The sequence below is a fragment of the Idiotropiscis lumnitzeri genome, chromosome 8 (assembly GCF_059441095.1).
Source record: "Idiotropiscis lumnitzeri isolate Australia: NSW breed Sydney's pygmy pipehorse chromosome 8, RoL_Ilum_1.0, whole genome shotgun sequence".
NCBI lineage: Eukaryota > Metazoa > Chordata > Actinopteri > Syngnathiformes > Syngnathidae > Idiotropiscis > Idiotropiscis lumnitzeri.
The window spans coordinates 17,148,279-17,170,855 of NC_142398.1; the positions used below are offsets into that span (position 1 = coordinate 17,148,279).

At 38.8% G+C, this 22,577-nt stretch overlaps 1 protein-coding gene across 1 annotated transcript in view; it reads left to right on the plus strand.

Annotated features, from left to right (window-relative positions):
- Positions 1-22,577, plus strand: part of LOC148332443 (cytoplasmic phosphatidylinositol transfer protein 1-like) — a 38,148-nt gene that overhangs the window by 9,571 nt on the left and 6,000 nt on the right. The window contains exons 2-3 of the mRNA XM_088302929.1: positions 19,851-19,999; positions 22,036-22,124. Coding sequence (XP_088159055.1) covers positions 19,851-19,999; positions 22,036-22,124 — 238 coding nt within the window. The remainder of the gene's footprint in view (positions 1-19,850; positions 20,000-22,035; positions 22,125-22,577) is intronic.

A 22,577-nucleotide genomic window follows, 5' to 3' on the forward strand; every position in this document is an offset into this window, starting at 1 on the left:
AGTAGTGTGGTCAAACTGATAATGATGACAACGATAAGAACTCAAAATCAATCTTGTCAACAGGCGTAAGATATCAGTCTGCTGTTTTCCTTTTAATTAATTCATTATTATTTTTGATTATTGATTATTTTGATTTATTCATTCATTTTTTTAAATTTATTTCTAAACGCTATTACAGACCTCACCGCGGTTACAAATCTGACTCTGTTTATAATAAATAAATATATAAATAAATAAATGTAGCTACTGTATATCTACAAATATTTATTTTAATTAAAGTACATTTCAATAGAAGTATATTTCAATTCATCTAATGTTAAATGGGTGGGAAAAAAGTTCTAAACGTCCCCTGAAAATTGGCACTTCTATCATTTGAGTTGAACAAACACCACATTTTTTACAGTGTGGAGAGTCTCTGGTCCCATTCTGACGGTGTGGTCAATTTCTATTCCGAATCTTTATTTTGCGCTCACCACACTCAAACGCCAAAGTTGCGTGCTCCCAGCGCTTCCCTGCCATACAAAACTTACAACAAATGTAACGATATTGTCAACGTGAGCAGGAGATAGCATTAATCTAATCAACCTTATGTCTACCGTGCTGAGTTGGAGATGCAGCTTTAGAAAGTGTGGTGATTTAAAATTCAGGCCGAAAAGTACACATTCAGACATTGTTTTGTACCTTAAACGCATCATAGTTGTAGCACACAATATTGCTGCTGTCCTGCGAAAAACACTTAAGTCCAATTTTTGTCGTTTTTTTTTTTAATTTTCACACTAATGGAATGTTTTTAATGCTGAAACCCCATTCACGTCAAAAAGAAAAAGAAGAAAAAATGAAAAGAAATAGCCTCAATGCCCACTCCAATGTAACAGGGACATTACCGGCGATTTTTGTCACCATACGTGAAGAAAATGGAAGGAAAGTATCGCAATCATAATCTGCACTGCTATCTGCACGCATCGTCTTAAATGTATCTCCGGGAATAGTTTCCCTGTGCATTGGAGTTAATTGAGCTCGTCTGTGCAGTACTAAGAAAAGCAGAAAGTCTTTTCAGTTAAACACATATAAAGCAGGCTATAGATAGCCATATGCCTCCACGCTTGGCTATGATCTCTCGTTTCTGTGGCAACCTTCGCTTTTTTATCCTTGCTATTACCCCATAGCGAGGTGGATTATAGCGCTGTGGTGATTATAGTATGAGACCCTCCCCAGGATAACTGTCAAATAATGAGGCAGATCAAGTCTTACCTTCCCTCAAGCTTTTCCCGCACCAATCAGGTTCTTTGCAGTATGTTTTCTAAGCCCCCCCCCCGTGCTCAACACGATAAATCCTGTTAAAAATTTATGGTCGGACAATTCATTCATATAATTCACGACCCCGAAAAGCTTCTGTGACATCCATTGGAGCGCAGTTTAACAGTGATGCCGGACTGGTATCCAATGTAGGACGAGCTCGTACCTGTACTGTATGTCTGAGCTTCCCCTTGGGTTCATGCATTTTTTCTTTTTTTTTTTAGGCACCATTTGGCAGCTGTGTTTAGCAAGCCTGCCAAAATGTGCAAGGTCATGTTATCAATTCTCCTTTCTTCATCGCCCATGAGAGGTGTGTTACAACGAAACTCTGAATTCAACTGCTGTTTTCTTGTAATAGCTTCCCAAGTGGATGTCAGTGTTAGCATCCGGCAGCAGACAGAAAAGTGCATGTGGGATGGCCGTTGGATGTAGTGGCTGGATTATATTGATATCGATATTGCCTACAAAATAAACAACAAATTATTTAGGATTTCGGAAAGCGAGACCATCCTAGCTCTAGGTAAGACCTTAGAGTTGTGATTTTTTTTGGGTGAAATTTTACTAGACACAATGTGGTGTTTTTATTTTTTTATTTTAATCTTGCACATAATACATACACACAAAAAAATACATAAACTAATAAAAATTAAACTAAAACACAGATTTTGGAAAAAACTAAATCTAATAAAACTAACAAACATGCTCTCAAAACTACTTAATTCTGCTGCTAATATGGGTTGCTCTGTTTTTGTCTGTTTTTATCTACAATGCCGGATAGCCCATCAGTGAAAGTTCAGTAAAATGCGTTCACTCATTCACACCCATGTATGAATTTGTTTTCATGAGGTTTTCCAAAATGAACTTCTCCAGTGACAGTGTAAGCCAAAAATTAACATAAATTCTATGTGTGATATTAACATTGATGCACCTGGTGTCACGTTCATTACAAAATACAACAAATTCGGCAAAACAATTCATCCATAAATTTTTCCTATCCACTCGTGCTTTGAATCCCCGTGTCAGTGCAAGTTCCCTAGGACAACGCAGGCAGTCAACATAGGCCGTGATGTTCGTTTTAGTCCCTGCATACGAGCTGCTTTAAAAAAAAAAAAAAAAAGGATGGCTGTAATTTGGTCTTTGGGACCCAGAATCTGAACCCAGAACTGGAATTGAAATAAGCAAACTAAATTGTTCAAATTTAATCAATGCCCAAATCTAATTGATCTGAGCCTGATGAATTTGAACCGAACCCTTAATTTAGCAATCTTACACAATACATTCCCGTATTTTTATTGTCATTCTAACATGCAAAGACTCAGCGCTCCCTGACTCTGTGCTTTTGGCTCTGTAGAGTTTCCATAACAACTGTGCATCTATCTTCAGTTTAAACGCCCCAGGAAAGAAACCAAATACTCTGATCGAGATCACGTTATGTTCATTTCAAAGCTGAGGTTGAACAATTGAAGCATGTGTCTTGTAAAGACTGTTTCCTCCTCTCACATTCACACTTTACCATGTTTTCACTCTCACGTCATGGTCGTACGAAGACAAACAGGGCAGACGTGCCGACTCTTTAAATGGGCCTTGAGAGGTCTCAACAAGTAGCTTCAAATCTATTCAAGTGTCTCTTAAGTGGCTTGCAAATTTCCCGAAATCACATCTAATTATAAATGCCGTCTGTCTCTATTTTGTTGTTCTAACATTTTCATTGTATTTAATTATTTGCGTTACTCTGCATGCAGATTTTATTTCTGCAGCAACATATGACTAAATAATTCCTCAGTGTTTTTTTTTTGTTTTTTGTTTTTTTTTGTCAATCATCTTGCACATATTTCCTCCCTTGTTTATTGCATTCTGGCTCCAAATGTTTGTTCAATGGGAGCAGACAGCTGATCACCTCCCACACATTTCTTTTTACATAGACATTCCTTAGTGTTTCACTTTAACACCTCCCTCTCACTTGGACACGACCCTTTTTTTATGTGCGTTCTGCCAAAATGACTCAGTTCACTGAGATGTGGATTGTTATTCTTATTCGTGCTGTCATAGTGAATAATATGAAGGTAGACTGTTCTCTCGATGGAAAGAATGTGAAATGACACTCAAAGTGCATGCCTCCACCAACGCCAAGATTTGAAATTTAATGGTGCAGGCGGTAGTGTTCGGGCAAGATTCGTTGTTTGTGGGTTATTATTTAATTTTTTTGGTCCAATCAGACTTCAGCTTCAATGTGTTGCTATGCACATATTATTTCGTTCGACGCCTTCAGAACCTCGACGTTGGACACACACACACACACACACCCACTCACACTATTGGAATTGTTTTTTTCTTTAAGCCAATCAGTTTGTAGCTTCATCTTCAGAATGCATTTCCGCAGCCCTTGAGACAAATGAGTTCCTCCATCCTCTCATTGGTTCAGCTTGTATCACTTCTGATTGGTTCATCTCGATGCGCACCGGATTTAGATTTACGATGCAGGACCAAATTAGACTATGATTAAAAATTCACTTTTCAAGAAAATACAACACATTTTGTAAGGCTACGTCAATCAACACTGCTTTGCTGAGTAGCTTTTTTCCAAAATGGAATTTTTTGTGCTGGAAATTCTCAGAGTAGTTATGTATATATAGATGAATATTAAAAATTGATTGTGAACCATTAGATTGTCCTGTAGAAGTTTGGAACTGTTGAGGCATTGGAAGATAAAGATATATATATATATTTTTTTGCTTTAGCAATATTTCCAAATACTTCAAATGCTTTTCTTTAATGCCACACATTGGCCTCTTTCAAATGTGGGTATAAATCGGATATGTGTGCAATGCGTGCCGGTGAGAGTGTATGCAAGGCAGACTATACAGAAAATCATCTTTGAATCTGCAAACTTGTTTTTAGTAACACGCTCTGCAGTGCAGTGCTTTTTCTAGACGTTGGTTGAAAATTAGATCTTTCTCACACAAACATTGAAAAACCCACAAAACATTGATGGAGGAGGTAATAATAGTAAAATCTGTTGCCTCCACTTGACTGTAATGTACAGGCTTTCCCCCCACCACCCTTGCCCCTCTCTAAATGTTCCTTTCCTGCGGGTGTTTGCATGCATGTGCTTTTCGACTCAATATTTCCTCCTGCATGCAATCAAAGGTCATGTTTTGGCATCCACACAGCTGTTAGAGTAGGGTGCATATTATCTTCCCAACGCCATAGAAAAGCGTGTCAGAAAATGCAAAAAAAAAAGTGTGGTTTGTCTCTCTGCAGCATTTCACTGGTGATTTCCTTCTCGGTTGTCATTGGCTGCGTCACTCTACCACTAATGTGTCATATTTTCCAAAGACGAGTTAGCCGTTTTGGTTTGCTGCTTGTAACTTAGATGGCGGAAGCACAACTACAGTATGTATTCGCAATTATTTGTTTGTGTGCTGACATTTTGACCTCCATTTTTGACACTTCATATATCGCGATATTGACTGATATGAAACCATTTTACTTTTTGTATTATGATAAGATGTTTTTCCCATATCGCCCAGCCCTAATGTCTTAAAAAGGGTGCAGAAAAGCTAGCGCCAATTCAGCTGATTCTGTAAGCCTTAAATTTCATCCGGTCAGGTCAGTGGGTCTGGAAAATATAAAAGCTTTTTTATTTTTTTTTTAAATTTTATTTATTTTCATGCCATGCTTTCAAAAGGGTATTAATTGCTGCATCTTTTCAGTCTGTATGCATTTTATATTTGATTATTTTATTTATGAATTCATTTGTACTATACCCCTAGAGCTCATATTTCATTATAAATTAGGCTTAAAAGCCTGGATTTCATCCATGCGGTCAATTAGAAAAATTGTTTTTCACTGTGTGACTTTCATTATACTTATCTTTTTCAAAGTTGATCCAAGTCATGGGTTTGTGTGAAAAGCACCTTTGTAGCATCTTTGGAGATGGATGACGTGAGCAGATGTGGGAACTGATCCAGAGGGCTGAAACACAGGCCGGGGCCTCACGTTATGTTTGTTTACTGCCCCATCTCCGTCCATCCCCCGCTCCTCTTTACTTCACAGCTTCCGTCTGACTGAGGAAAGACTGGTGGAGGAGGATGGACAAAGAATATGATTGATGAGTATGTTGAAATTAGTTGAAGCCACTTATATTGTCATTTTTCAATATAGTACCCCCCGCAGTTTTTACACCGGGGGGGGGGGGGGCTTCCTGATGTAACATACCCACAACAGTGGCTACCATTCACCCCGACCAGGATTTCATTCTCTGCCTCGGGTGTCCGACATCAACAAAGGTGCTACCTCTTGCGCCATGCCGCCGCTTTTGAAGTTCAATAAGTTCCTAAGTGCGTCACAAATGTAACGTCTTAAATAATGCTAAGGTGGTTGCGTTCCATAATTTTTTTTTTTGCCCAGTTGCCAACTTCTTAAGTGGTTTTGTGGCTTGAATTCCTGTTGAGAAGTATTCCACACATAACACTACAAGCCACTTGCGTTTACCTGTGAGTTTGTGTGGTCTGGCGTGTGCTCTTGAGAGATTTCACGAGATTCAAATGACTTACAATGAGTCAAATTTAGGTGACTTTAAAATGTTATGATTAACCGTCGACTGGTTGGTGACTATTTAGTTTATGTAAAAGAAATATTCTTCCAGTTAAAGGTAGGCTGCTTTACCTCATTGATTTGATTGATTGATTGCTCTGCGGATTTAATCTGGTTCGTCAATCCTCGCAACACACTACTTATGTTGACTTGTGTTTCTGCAACCATCCTCACTTTCGTTTGTGTCATCACCCACCCAACTGTACTACTGATTGGCTCGCAATGAAATTTGATTTAAATGAAGCCAATCCTCATCATTTGAAGAAGAACAATTTGTAGTAATCTGATTTCTATGATTCGGTCGTACATCAGATGGATAAACTGGGAAGGGAATGCAGTAATGTCTCACTACAATTTGAAGGAAATGTCCGGGATTGTTGTTGTTTCCGAGTCCGCTACGAGAAAATGTGGACAATGCAACACACACGCAGCTCGCCTTGACAGACTCACTCTTCCGATCAGGGAGTCATTGGAGAATAGCCACTCAGTGAGGGTAGCCCTATTGATCTACTTGCAGGCAGTGAGGTAAAAGAGCCCATTAGTGCTTCAGTCTCACTTCTTTGGGTCGGCCTGCCCTATTACATGACTCCACTGCTTGTGAATGTCACAGACATCATTGACAGAATGCACTGACTGGCTTACTTAACTCAATGAATGACATCTTTTAGCGTTTCCATCCGTTTGTAAGTTCAGAGAAAATTTTAGTGGTGAAGTGGAAAATGTCGCAATTTTCTTGTGATTTTCTCAAAATGGTGTCTTCATGATGTCTATTGATTATTTTCCTTGTGCCACCGTTTGGACGATTACTAGTAACATAAACATGGTTGTTTTGTTGGCTGTAGAAACGGATTATTGCATGGAAGTTTTTTATGGGAGTACATTAGTGTTAAGATTTCCCAAACTTTCAAAGTAACTGAAATGTTAAACTTTCATCGATTATTTTTTTTATTTATTTTTTTTTTTTCCTTCCTTTTTTTAAAATTAATTAATTTATTTAATTATTATTATTATTTATTTTAATTTCAAAATGTCTACAGGGTCAGAAGCATCTCTTTTAATGAGTTATTAATTGAACATGTAAATAAACATTTCCATGTAGTTAACAATTTTTAATTGATCTATCGGCCTTCGGGTTTATAAATGACAATAAATTGATAAATACGATTTTTGAAAAAAAAAAGGCAATTGGGGGGAAAAAGGGGCCGACAATTGTTCTATCCCTATTATATACATTTTTAAATGAATCAACCGATTAATTGGTAATCCGTATTTTTATTTGTCTGCCAACTATACCATCAACGTCAAAAACCATTCATGCCCTAATAAACACATCTAACAAGTGAACAGACATAAAGGAGTCTGGAGTTCCACAATGTACATGTGTTTTATTGTGCAGCTATTGATGTAGTGTTAACGATACCAGGGGCCACACATGCAATGAAAACATGCATATATCATTTTTTCCCCCTTCTATTCCTAAAGCAGTGTAAACACAGCCTTATGCTTATCCCAAACATCACTGAGTAAAGGATAACACATTGCTATGTTCAACTCATGGTGAATCCGAGTTAGCGCCAAGAACCGTTGAATTTTTTTCTGTATTATCTTGTTAGTGAACATAATTGACATACTGCAACCCAGTCACTTGGACTGTGGTGTGCATATGTGGACGAGCAGCATATTGTGTGATACTTGTCCACCTTTTTTACCTTTTAGCTAGCCTCATCGCCATTCACATTTCAAATTCATTTCAGGGTTTCCCAGAAATCTCTTCTATTATCTACTTGCTGTAACACTTCAAATTTCCCCATTGTGGGACTAATAAAGGACATCTTTTATCTTTTTTATCTTTTTTTTTTTATCAGGAATCTCTGTAATGAGTGAAAGGAAAACAGGAGCCAATTTGCATGGCATCCTGATTTGGTCAAAAGCCAAATAAACGCGTTTGTATGCTTCAGCTGCGGTTTTCTGTCCTTCCCTTTATTTTCCCGCTGCTGATTCACTTGTATACTCGGATGTGTTGGACAGAAAGTGAAGGTATTCTAGAGGGAACACTTTAGTTGGACCATTTTTGTCTTTCACTCTGGAAGCGAGTGCGCCCACACTGAGGGGAAAAAAAGGCTACTTGCTCACATTTTCATTTTCATGTTGCCAGGCATTTGCATGCGGGATCATTTTCTTGGAAAAAATAAATAAAATAAATAAATAAATTAGTGTCTTTGTATTATGCGTTACAGTCTTCGGATTTACAAACCATTTAATTCCTTACCTAATCTTTGAGTCATCTCTCTTTAATTTTATTTGGCATTCCCTTATAAAATTTTAAACTGGGCAAGCCTTCATACTGAGTATGTTTTTTTTTTTGAGCCAGCTGAATTAATTGACAGCTCACACACACACACACACAAAAACGTATGCGCATCTATGTTGTTACGGTGGCCGAGAGGTTAGCATATCCGCCTCACAGTCCTGAGGTTGTGCGTTCCAATCCCGATACCTTCCTTTGTGGTGTTTGTGTTTTCTGCCTGTGCCTGTGTGGGCTTTCTCTTGTTACTCAGTTTTCCTCACACATTCCAAAAACATGCTTGGTAGGTTAATTGAAGAGTAACTTGTTCCTAGGTGTGAACTTGAGTGTGAAATGTTCCGGGTGTACCCTGCCTTTCGTCCAAAGTCAGCTGGGGTCGACTCCAGCACACCCACGAGCCTAAGCGAGGAGAAGCGGCACAAAAAGTGGATGCTTGAACGTTCGTCCATGTGACTGAGTTTTGTCTTGAACTCTACAGCATTAACTATAATTAACTCTTGTTATTTTTGGTTGCCTTGGTAGCGCCGCTATTTCTTGTGGCTGTGACTGATTGTGTTTGTGCCCGATTTGTAAGTAAAGGACTAAAGAAGTGTGCATTGGTTTGTCTTATCTTTAAACTCCTCAGCTTTACAGATCAGGGAAAATTTGGGGCAAAGTCATAAAAGCAGAAATTGCACAGATGGCTGCTGTCAGATCAACAAGCGCTCCCAAGAATAACGGTGAGCAACATCACACGTTAGAATAAATAGAGGAATTGTGTTTGCAGATGTCGGTTATCAGCGGAAACAGGGGTGAATATTTCCTCATTGATCTGCTCTTTGAGATCAAACATTTAGTCGTTTTATAAAAAAAAAAAAAAATAAAGTCTCATTAAAAGCCTACATATTCATCAGATTTTTATTTTATTTTTTTACTCATTCAGAATAAAGCAACAATGAAAGATAATTATGTATTGTCGATCCTAGGGGCAAATTAAGATCTGAATCCGTTCAAGTTTTAAACCATGAACTCCTAATATGCGGCAAAAAAAAAAAAAAAAAACTGGAAGCAAGCAGTTGTCGTAACAGATTTTGTGGAGGCTGTGAAAGTCACAGAGCTATGTGTGGGCTGACACACGCACAGCTATTTTGGACTTTGACGAGTACAAAATAATTCAAAATAGATCCTTCCAATGGTTGGGGGTAAAAAGCAAAAAAAAAAAACAAAAAAAAAAGAATTGGTGTGAATTCACCAATAGCAGAATCAGTGCCTATACTGTACAATTGTACTTGTAGTCCTACTCATACAAATCCAACACTAAATCCGACTGCAGAAACCGCCGATAATGAGGACGATGAACTAAAACAGCGGGTTTGGTGCTGCCCGTTCAACATGCATCTAGTTTCTCAAGCCTCGTCTCCTGGAAAAATGAAAGATCAATTATGCTGCATGATTGATTTAGTAGTTGAATTGAAATAAACCAAACCTGTAACTATAAACGTTGTCTCAAAGCGAAACTTTTGCAACCAAAAAAAAGAATTTTCATATCAATAATATCTCGAATTGCCGCTTGCTTCTCTTGTTATGAGCTCATCAAAAATGAACTGATGCAATGCGTGAAGAAGTGCTGTGGTCTGATGAGTCCACATTTAAAATTTTTGCTGGAAATCATTGAAGTCATGTCCTCCAATGTACTTGTCAAGGAAATGCCTTTCTTATTTGTGTAACCAGCACTTCTAGTTTGATGTTTAAATATTGTGCACGTTCCATAATAAAGGTACCCGGAGCTTCACATCTCGACAGATGTGGAAAAAAGGCGGTTTTTGCACCTTGTTGTTATGCTGTCACCCAATCACAGCTAAAAATAGCCGAAATTCAAGAGTGAGCGCACCCACAGCCCTAGTGAGGATAAGCGGTACAGAAATTGGATGGATGTTCAACACTGAAATTCATCGACCTGAAAATGTTTTCCAGCATCCTATGGTGCCAGCCGAAATATCGTTAACGTGGCAGCTTCTCATATACTCTATTGTTCCGAGAAAGTAACCCTGGCCCTGTGGACAAAAACAGTGTGAAGTGCCATTCCGGAGAACATTACATCAGTAACGTGCACAACAAAAGGTGTTGATGTCAGCGCTGGGTGAGATTGAAGGAAGAATGATGTCAGCGGAGAGCTGCCGCATTTTCCACCCTTTCTTGTCTTGCGATGCCCGTTTTCTAACTCCAGTTTGCATCAAGCGATCTAAAAATAGTTCAAAGCCCAATTGAAGTCAATACAGATGATCAATCAACTGTGAAGTCGCTCATATTTGGTTTTGGTGTACACATCTGTCAGACTGCAAGGACAGCTTATTATGACAATCAAGATAAGCAGCTACGACTTGCAGAAGCGCGTCAGCACACTGACGGAAATAAGCGCGCACCCATTGCGGCATGAAAGCAGCCAGTGTGTTTTCACTCATAAAGACCCAAAAGTGACTAAAGGGTGAAAGAGGAGGCAGCACATACATGGGGGCGCAAACACACACACACACACACACACCTACGCACGCACGAATGCACACTCCCAGTGGGCATTCCCCATCAAAGCTGCATTCACTCAGCCTGACCTTTTCATTTGAGATACGTTTACTCACCAAGTCCCTCCCTAGTCACTTACCCACATGATTAGCCACTGTTTAACACAGCAAATGAGGTCACTCATAAAAAATAAAAAGAAATCGCTTGAAGAAGCATTCCCCAAATGCTTATCACCCCACTGGCGCATCATATTTAATAGAGAAACGGATTATGTCTCCAAAAGCTGTTGAACACAATGTGCCAGATGGATCATCAACAGTATCCAGACACAAAATGTACAAGCACAAAATGGGCATCAGTGAAAAGGCATTTTGGAGTGCACCAATGTCAGAACTTGATGGCACAAACTGCAATGTGCAATGTCTTGTGTAGCAAGACAGGATGCCATGTCCTCATTTTTTATACAGCGCAAAACATAATGCATAATTGTTTGTCTGCTCCCCTTTCATCGTCTGTGGAAAAACACGTTGGAGAATTACGCGTTTCACAGTTTACCCGTGAATTTATTTTCATTCATTTTTGCTATCATTGTAACAGCAACCAAGTGGCCGTTTTTATTCCTCTGAGGATATTTGATACTCTTGTGGTCACAGTGACAGTGGCAAGGCAGAACTATATGAAAGAGACTAGTTGAACGTTCAAGAGCAGCCCGAGTAATGACAAGAGGACGGAAAGGAAAATGGGAGAAGGCAAAAGAAGAAGGATACATTTGAGGGGCTGGTGATGGGAAGCTAAAGACAGAATAAATATGTGAGCCAACATAAATATTTGTTGCATTCTCGTGTCTCAAAATTAGTGCCCTTTTCTTCCCCTCAAGCTCTCACACTATTACCAAAATACTTCTCCAAGCTTTCTTGACCTCAAGATACGATTAATACAATTGCATCTACTGACTCCTCTGCACTTTTCCTTGTTGTAAAGCATTGCTTCTCAAATAGTGGGGCAGGCTCCCACCCGGAGGGGAGGGGGGGGGGGGGTTGGGGGGGGGGTGAAATACACATTATCATGGTGTGGCAATTACTGCTCTAAATTGTATTATTTTTATCTTTTGGGTACATAAGTGACGTTTTAAAACTGCGGTGTACGTTAGAACCCGTAAGTGGGCACGTACAATGACGTCATTTCTCGTAGTCTGCGTTTTTATACAACTTTGGCGAGTTTGTCAGAACTCCACCACCTCAATATAACCTTCTTCTCTTTATTTTAGTCTCTGTTCTCTTCATGCTTCCCTGCTGTCTGATTCATTTTCTGCCCCATCACGTCTGTCATTTATCCGGTGTTCTTTCATCCTTCCGCTCCTGCGTGCCGTCTCTTTGTTCTACCTGGGACCTTCTATCGCTATACATTTTTTAGTTCTCTGTTCTTACTTTGGCTTTTACTGATATCAAAAAATGAAGCACCTTCATGAATTCCTTATTTGGAAGTGTCATAAAGTCCAATTCCCCCCTTAACTTTCACTTCCCCGTATATAATTATGACAGCAGCCCGCACCGGGGCCAACTTCCTGCTTTTTTTAATTATTTTTTTTTATTTAGCCCCTTTGTTAAAACACCAATTAAAATGTCATCATTTCTATGGAGAGTTGTTGAGCTTTTCCACTTAAAACATTTACAAGAAGACTTGACTGATTGATTCACATTTAAGACAGATTCCTGCCTTCACTTATGTCTTTGCGCTCATTTGTTCTCGACAAGCCTCGTATGTAAAACATACTGAATTTATTGATTAGTTTTGACTTTGAGATCATTTCTCAACTGGAAAGGCAATCATATTTACTCGAACCCTACATACTATAAGATGGGGGTTTGCTGTGAGTTATAAATCCTGTTCACGTTTCTCCGGAAGAAAGGTTTCACATCCATCTTTTCTCTTCAACGTGGTCATGAATTAATTGTTCTGAACGCACATGCTGTGAATCCTTAATGAGCACAGTTAACGTCGTTGCTGGAACTGAAAAAATGACAGAGGAGATCTAAAAGGGCACGTCAGGAAACGCAAATGTACACACGCCAACATGCACGCATCGGAAACACTCGCAGCCAATGACGTTATGTCACACTATTCTCTTGCCACATGCCGGCTGCAGCAGGTGTGTTCTCGTTCTGGATATCGCAACGTGCTGCTACGACCTTCAGGTCAAGATGAGAAGTTAACTGGCTTTTAACATGCTGGGTCTCGGCTGTTGCCAGCTATTGATCAATCGTAGTTTATCTGCAGCAAGAGGTGGAGGCATCGCAAGTGCGCATGCAGCAGATGTCACAGATTGCTTGATGTTATCATGCTCAGATGGCTTGCACCAATATATATTTTTTTAATAGCGTTTATCACTTCCTTGGACTCGGGCGCAATCTTTGCTGCGGTGTTTGTTTTACCCTTTCTTTCTGCTCCATCCTCCTGTCATGTATGCTGCTACTAATTACACTCCCGGTGCCCCTATTGACTCGTAGGCTTACAGCTCAAGAATAATCTTATCTAGAGAGAGCAGCCAAACGCATGGTACACTTGCCCAGTTGATTAAATGTGCACAAAAGTGTGTGTGTGTGTGTGTGTGTGTGTGTGTGTGTGTGTGCCGTGGCAGGTAATGAAAGTGCAAAGGGATGGCGGTCCGTCACAATGCCAACAGGCCTATGGGATTATTTAAGTGTGTGATTAATGATTGTGGGAAAGAATGCAAAGCGGTGTTACACAAGCCAACTTTTTTTATTGGAGTTGGAGTGAGAGCAATTATTTATTTTTTATTCATTTATTTATGTTTCGGTGGGATATCCATCGACATAAAAAAAAAAAAAAATTCAAACTGCGTTTTTTTTTTTTTTTTTAGGTGTGGGAATTTCCGCAATTCTAATTCGCTGCACCCTGTGGATTATGTTGTGATATTTTGCTAACAATAACAATACCCCAATATAGCAGTTATGCGTTAATCACTACATTGAAAGAAAAACATTCACAATAAATGTAAACATCTGTGTGACTGAAAAAAAAAAATGTAGAACGTTTCACTTTCAACATACGGAAATGTAATTACAAAATAGTAACACTTTGCAAAAAGACTTCACCAAGTATGATGGTTTAATGGTGAATACCTGCGCTAGGGATTTTTCCCCGTTTTAAACTATCGCTGAACTATTTTGGTATATACGTCATTATTGTGCAAATAAAATGATCTGCATTGGGATCAGATCTTTTTTGTCCATATGGCAAACTTCTACCGTAAAGCAGTAAACCATAAGACTTTTACCAGCCAGTCAGCAAAGACCAGTAATGACGATAATGGGAAACTTACATGTAAATCTGTTTAAATGAAAGTATACTGCACTGACAAATTGTATCGTTGACGTGCATATGATAAACATAATTTTAAGATATATCGCAATCATTTTTGGAAAGTTTGATTTTCTTACTTACCAAGTCTTTCATTGCGTGCTGTTAACAGAGATGTTTTATGCAAATTTCCACTTTTCAGTTTTATTTTAGGAAAGTGCTACTGAAGGTTTGCATTATTCAAATTCCCACAAGAGCCTCTAATGCATCACCTCTGCCTGAACAAGCCAATTGAGCGTGATTCTCATTATTAAAGTCTTGATTTTTTTTTTTTTCTGTTCTGTTCCATTTTTTTCCTTTTATTGGCATAGATAACCATATTCAGGCCTCTGAAACACAGTGTCTCCCTTTTTACACCTCTACACAGTATTCCACTGTTACCTTGAATAAGACGCTAAGTTACTTTACAGGTGACTTGATTTAATAGTTAACATAAAAATGACAACAAATACTTGTTGCCTTTTTTCCGTAATGTTTAGGGATGTAATTTTAATTTAAAAAAATAAAAACAGCCTTTTTTACTATTTATTTTATACTAAAAAAAAGATTTCACTAACCATGATTTTTTTTTTTTTTTTTGCAACTGTAATTGTGACTTACTGTGTACCCTAACATTTATAACTCACTCAAGGACCTCCTGCATTACTCCCAGCTCTGCTTCGAACAAGCTGTTGTCACTTTGTAAGCTTCGAATGTCCCATGCTGCAACTCCAACAACCTCAACATAAGGGACTTTTTGCCAGCTTGACTGTGAATTTCTCGACTTCCTTCATCGATATTTACACGTGAGAGGTCAATGTTCAGAAAATGTGATGTCATTTCCCCAGACAATGGCGCGTAGGTGACCTCATCCCATGCATTACCGTTGGTGTAAATTTGTTTCAGTTTATTATCTTTATATAAGTTGTTTGTTGTGTGTTGGTTAGTAAAAGGTTGCGTTTTACCTTCTTTATATTATTTTTGTTGCATGTGCAAACCGTGCATGTAACCGTGGGCTCACACTGGTGCAAGTTTTTAATCATGCGACCATCACTGCGGGTTACAAGCCGCCCACACACGAAAACCAAAGAAAGCACTGAGCTCATTTACTCCAACAATGAACCCAGTGTTATTTTTATGCTGTTACTGTCATTGCTTTTGCAATTTTACATCTCCCATGCAGAAATGATGCAATTAAAATCACAAGAAAGGTACCCACTGTGGAGTTACAGTCCAAGAGTTTTTCACATTTAGTGACCATGGGCAAAATGGCCCCTCAGATTGGCAGAGACTATGCTCCCGGAGGTCAACAATGTGTCCCTATTGCTTGCACAGTTTCATAATTAGCAAAGCCCTTCGTCTGCTTACTGCCGCTCTATGACATTCAAGCAGGGAGCTGTGCTGCCAGTGTACACATTAGTGTGTTTTTTTTTTTTTTCACAATTGAAATCACTTTCCAGTTGTATTAATGGAAGGTCTCTGGCATTCTTTGGTCAGCATGCTAAAGAATAAATTAATTTTCAAATGTTACTTAATTGTTATTTTATGCTTATTTATTTATTTTTAATGGAATCTCTTGCTGAGTGATATGAACGCCTGCTTGCATTGAACAGGATAATGCTGCCCGGACATTTTATGCCATAGCGGAGGCTGTATCTCAATTTCCCGTGATCGTGAACTTTTCCCTCTCTAGACGACAAACTTGTCATCAAAAACATCTCTGTTGGTTGCACGAGTTCACTCCGTTTTGTGCCAATAAAAATTCCTTCAAGCCATGATTAAATTGGTCAATATCACATAATATTTATTTCTTCAGTAAGATGTATTTGACAAAAAAAAAAAAAAAAACACGCTACAGTAAATTGAACCCTTGGCCTTAATTGTATCAAGCATCTTGGCCAAGAACATGAGGAAACTTAGTCCTAAAACTAAAACACAATTTTAAATTGACTTTCTCATCCTGAACAGAAATGTGGTGGTGCGACCTGAAGACTTAATTTGCCGGCCATCTCGCTATCATTTAAAAAAAAAAAAAAAAAAAAAAGAGTTGTTCCGGAAAGACAGAAGTGAAGCCATTAGCTGACTGCCAAGAAATCACAATGGACATGTTGGACTTAAAACTGATTTAACAACTCTCTCGATGGCTTTCGATATAATGGAGTGTGTTGCATAAGAGGGACAGAACCACCACATATTGATTGATAGAGCTTAACACATCAAATTATATTTGTGTGTTTTTCTGCCAACACTACGGGCAACCTCTCAAGCCCATTGACACTTTTAAACCCTTCTAAGATGTAAAACCGCATTTTTTGTTAATGGGTTCAAAGCACCTGAGATTTCTGTGAAAGCTCAGTGCTATTACATAGAAAAAGAGCCCGAAATGAAATGAGATGGAAAAGAAGCAGATTGAAAAATGTACTGAATCATGAACTGTTTCGATTGAAACTGACTCCCCTCTTGATAAAGATGCTCATCAGTTTGAGAGGAAAACATGATTGTAGATCTCCCTGAACAAGAAATTCATTTCGCATGTACTGACTGAGCAAGCCAAGCACAATGTATCTATTAATTATGATAATTTAATCAGTATTTTTCAGTTAGATTTTTTTTTTTTAAATGACAGCCTGGTTGGTACTTCAGTGCTGGTTCCTCACATTGCGCTATACTTGTAGTCATTTTATGGGTTCAGCTCAATAAATGACGTTATCATGGAAAACTCAATTTATTGTTATTCAAAATGTTGGAATGTGTAATTTGCTGCATAAAGTAAAATAAAAAAAAATATTTTAAAATTTAAAATTTTTATTTCTTTTAATTTAATCATAATTTGCTCCTTACGAAAATCCTAAATTCACGTTCCCAAGAAACGACAATTACCGTTTTTGTCGAACAGTGAAGCGCATTCAAAATCCTTTAATTTTGCCTTTCATATGGCTAAACGTCAACTTTTCAATTCATCTTCTTTAATTCCGATTCCTTCTTATTATGGTTGCATTCTCATCCACATCTAATGGCTAGCAAGAACTCTATTTTCAGCATAGGGCAACTGGGACTACTTCCTGCTTCCGTTTCTAAGAATCATGGGAAATGTAGTCCTATTAGCCTAATGAGCACAATTTCTGTCAGCACCTTTCCAATGTTACAATATTGCGCCCTGTAAAGTTCAATTCCTTTCTATTTACGCCTATTTACGTGTCTGTTTTTGTCATAGCCAAACGAGAAGCTCTTCTTTCATGTCAGCGGTTAGATCCAACGTAGACTGAATTTTTCTGGAAGCATATTTCCATTGTTGCGTGCGACTGGATCAGCGCAAGGTAATCAGCACAGCCAATTACAATAGCTTCCGGGACCTAGTGAAATAGGTTGGATAATATTAAGGGCATTGAGTTATCTCTGCATGACGTTGCATATTTTACACAAGACTGACGTATGCTCTTTTATCGGGTAAAAAAAAAAAAGTAACACTGGACTAGTGGAATAATCATGTTACAGTTTTATGTGTAGCCCACTCTGCGCATAGTTCTATTAAATTAGTTTGGCATTTCAGTATTGTTAGACAAGAATACTGCTCAATACCACCAAGCCGGCTGGAGCTCTGGTGTGTTTTTGGTGTATTTGTTGCTGTGGTGTAATGATGACAACCCACTTCATTGATTTTTAGGACAATAACAAATCAGAGTGGTTTGTCAAATCACATCAAATCAAATCAGGCCGAGGAAAGCATTGGCCTCTTTGTTGTTTGACTGCGGCATGATTGTCTTGTGAAGATCCCTGATAAGGACAAGCCAGTAGTACTTCATTATTGCATTATTTTCGCAAGCGATTGCTCGTTTTACTTGTGAGTGGCTGTAAACAAAAGCGCTGTTCAGACCGTTTATGCAAGCTGCTGTTGTTATAATCTTTCATAATAAAAAATAAACGTACGCATCCTTGTGATTTTTGGGTGATGACGCCAGGTACTGCTGATGTCTTGATTAAATGAGGCTGATGTCATGCTATTTTTGTTTCGCCAACTCTGCTCTCTGTCCTCACCCTTCGTTCGTCCTCTGCATCAGCGTCCTTCAATCCCTCATTTCTTATGTGGCGTGAAGACGAGAGAGTAAAGCTCAACTCCATTATTCACAGTTGCTCTGAGGTTGGCGGGGTCACTCTTGCCACAGCTGCTTTTAGAAACGCCTTCTTCATTGCGTTTGGGGCTTGGTGAAAGTGATGACACTTTATTAACGGAGCAGATGTGACAGATTGCTTTCAGGAGAAGGAGCGAGTAGGAAAAAAAAAAGAGCTTGTTCTTTAAATGTTTTTTTATCATTGCAGAATCTAGTGTTAGATAAATTCATTTAAGGCCCTTTGAAATAATTGCTTGGTCGCATAAGTGGATGTCAAACAACTGGATAGATTAATGGATAACGTCAACCCGAGAAGGAAATTGAATTTGCTCGCTTCCTAGCAAAGTTTCAAACCTTGTGTGTTTGTTTTAATGAGTCAAATTTAAAAAAACAAAAACAAAAAAAAGGCCAAGTTTGTGAAGACATTTGCACGCACACACACACATGTAATTTAAAAAAAACATTTCTGCATTTCCAGCTCTGGTGATGCGTATACTGCTCACAGCCTCTAGGCCAGTGATTCTCAAAATAGGATATGAGGACATGTGCGAAAAGATGTAAATGTTCTAACTGCGCATAAAGTTGCAGTGTTTTCAACATTTTACCTCGTGAAGCTGAACTTGGCAGTTTTCAAGATGCTAGCGAGATTTTTTTTAGTTTTTTTTTTAGGAATGATTTTATTGAGCGTTACTAATGTTGGTAGTGGTATTTTGTACCCTTGACATTTTTGACTAATATAAACTTCAGCAATTCCCTATTAATAGTGCAATACCACAAACTGTCGACTCTGTGTGCAAAATTTGAGTTAATACATTTAGTCACAGTGCTGGGTTGTAAGCCTTTCACACCCCGCGGGTGTCATTAGTTCGGAAAATTCCCAATCTGTAGCTGCTGATCGATCCATTTTCTAATCTTGTATTTCACATGCTACTCCATTCCACCGCACAGGTTTGACCTTTAGCTCAGCGCGTGTCTGGTTTGAGAAATATTCAAACAGGTTTTGAGATCAGCCACACGGCGAACTGAGTGTGTGTGTGTGTTATGACTTGAACAACGGCAGCCGCTCCTAAATGTCACGTGAAGGTGACCCGATACAGAAGAGTTCACTGCAACTCACTTCATTTTGTCTTTTCAGTTCTTGCATTGATTCTCAGCAAATTTTGCTTGTAAATTAAAAAAAAAAAATGGCCAGCCTCTGTCTTAAAATGATTGTTTAATACATTTGGGAGTTTCTTTGATATACTTGTCTGAATGCTCTGGTAAGCTGCAGTTTTTGCTTGCTTCTGCATTCTTTTTCACCATCATCTGATGACCTCCTGGACCTGGAGGCATTTTTTTTTTTTTGTATTGATCTTTGCCAGAAACCGAATAAATTGCTTGAGTGATCTGCAACAGAGGCAGGTGCTGACTTGGCACATATTTAAATGTATTTCCGAAGACTGCGTGGTCTTTCCCCTCTGACAGCATTTCACAGCGCAGCTTCGTGACAGGTAAAGGTCAAAGAGAAAGAGAGCAACAATGTGTGTGCTGTGGGTTTCAATTTCCATCGGCAGGCCCCTCCGGCCCCTTGCTGCTTTGGAGCATGTGAAAGAAAACGAATATTCTATAGCGCCTGTTCTCGTCACAATTTTTCTTATTGACACTTGTTTCCAGGTTATATTTTCTTTTCTTTCTCCATCTTCCAGTACCGCATCGGACAGCTTTACATGATTAGCAAACACAGCCATGAGCAGAGCGACCGAGGGGAAGGTGTGGAAGTGGTCCAGAACGAACCTTTTGAGGACCCCATGCACGGGCAGGGACAGTTCACAGAAAAACGGGTCTACCTCAACAGGTCAGTCTCTTACACCGCTTACGATTGACTGAAATCCGATCGGCGTTGGCCGTAACCTGTTTTTTGTTTACTCTTTATCAGAAGCACTTGATCCTCAATTGGTTTTTCATGTTGCATACATTTCTCTTGACTAGTGTCACCCACTCAAATCTACGCTTTTAATTAACGCCTGCGTTTCCCTCAGTATAGTAACCCCTCTGTCTCACTTCATAGGCAGTGGTGTTCGCACGAGCAACGACTGCTTGAGTTCTTTGTGCAATATTAAAGTTAATCTGGTTTCTTTTCTGACAGTGGTCCAGGAGGCTGGCAGTTTTTTATTTTTTTTTATTTTTAATATACCACCCCAAAAAAAAAAAAGCCTTGGAACGAAGAAACGCCCGGTCTATTCTACAGTTGAATAAGTAAGCACCTTCGGCAGTGCTTCTCAATTATTTTCTGTTATGCCCCCCTTTGCAAGAAGAAAACAATTTGCGCCCCCCAGCCTCTCCGCCGCAACTATAAATGATAGCATTTTCGTTGCAAAACAAACAGCGAAGAGTTAATCCTCGCTGTGCACAATGGGCAAGGAGAGCGCCACTGCCAACTACTGGAGTGGGTGTGCAATTACACTTTATCGTGGTATGGCGAGAGAAAAAAAGGGATGTTCCCCAGGTTCACACGCACACTGTAAATTTTGTCAATACAATTTTTATATAATTAAGTTGTACATTAGGGATGCCCACTCCTGTACAAAGTGTACTCCTGCTATTTATAATTTTTTTTGCACAATCCTGCAAACAAAGACGATAAACTAAAATACATTGAGCCGTTCTGTGATACAGTTTCATCCCTGAAGTTTAACATGGATTAAACCAGCAAAGTAGAGTATGACAGAAAAGGAGCCAACAACGGCAGGCGAGAGGAGAGAAAAGAGGTTGAGAGAGACGTTGCAGGCGACTGATTGGAGCCCAATCACCTGTGTCAGCATTCACCATTCAAGGGGACCATTAATGCTGAGTCGGCACCGTGCAACCCTGCAGGAGCAAAGTAAAAGCTCAAGAAGTTGTTTCTATTCATATACTGCCATTTAATATCATCGTCAATGGAAATTACTTCCAGTAGTTTGTACGACTCGGCAACAATGCTGATGAACAGCTTCCAAGCCTTTCTTGGCAAGTTGTAGCATTCCTGCCGATGTGCCATGCTATCACTAATTACTAATTTATTAAAGCGCAGTCAGTGTTGCAAAATGTATTTTTCAAAAAAGGTAACTTAAATTCCTACTAATAAACAGACATGCAATTATGTAGTCAAGCTTGCTGGCTAAAGACGCAGAGGCCTTTTATATGTTGCAAAAGCAATGATTTAGCCACATTTTGGATACGTTTGACTCAAAGTAAGTGCTTCCAAGCCAATATTTTGCCAAGGTCGCCTTGTTTCACCTGTATGCCTCTGCAGAGAAAAACGACCCTGAGCGAGCTGGAGGGGCTCTGACCCTTATGGAGCAGTTAAGCCTCAGCATTTCATGGCTTATTGGAGAATGGTAAATTTCCTGAAGGGGCATTTCTTCCAAGATGAAAATGTTTATTTTTATAGAATTTTCACATTTTCTCAAAACAATTTCGATGATTGCGAAACAACTTTCATTGCTCCTCCCACAATAGCAATCTCTGTTATAATCTGTTTTTTTACCTTAACCTCCGCAGTGTATTTTTTTTTTGTGTGTGTGTTTTTTTGTTTGAGAGAAATAGGCCTTTTGATGTACGTGTGTCCACATATGGTGTACAGTATTTACTAGATACAAAATAGCTCATTAAATAAATTGTTATTTCCAGACATGTTCTTCCCACAGTCAAAAAACTTGTGGCGTGATTACCCAAAATGATCTGTCGGTGTGAACGTGCGTCTCTGGGTTTAAATGTTCCAAATGATTTTTCTAACCATTTAAAAATATATATTATTTTACACTTCGTAATTTAATAACCGTTTTGCTTATTGTTTTTGTTTTGGAGAAGAATTTGACTGAAGCATCACCGCATCGTTTTCTGTGTTTGCAGTAAACTTCCCAGCTGGGCTCGAGCAGTGGTTCCGAAAATCTTCTACGTGACCGAGAAGGCGTGGAACTATTACCCGTACACCGTCACAGGTTAGCATGATGTTACAACCATCAGCATCTACTCTAATTTTTACTGTCTTTATTAACTAATGACTGTTGTTTATTTTGTTTTGTTTAATGATTACACTGAACCAAATAACAAATCAAGTAATTTCACATGAGAGGGACCAACATTTTTGAAACTGAGAGCCACTTCCTGGCTATTGATTCATGCGAAGCTCCACGTATCGGTTTCAGGTTAATCATCAATTATTCCTACTGACAGCAAGTAGGGATGATTTATTAACTACTTTAAATTGACTATTTTTTTCTATAAATTAACTATGATTCCGTTTTTAATTTAGATCCGTAACATGTCAGAAAATAATGGGGGATGATGATGATCATTGTACTCCAAAATAAAAGCAGATGTTTGCAAATTTATTTTGATTAAATACAGATAACCCATCCATTATTCAAGCCGCTTCTCCTCACGAGGGTCGT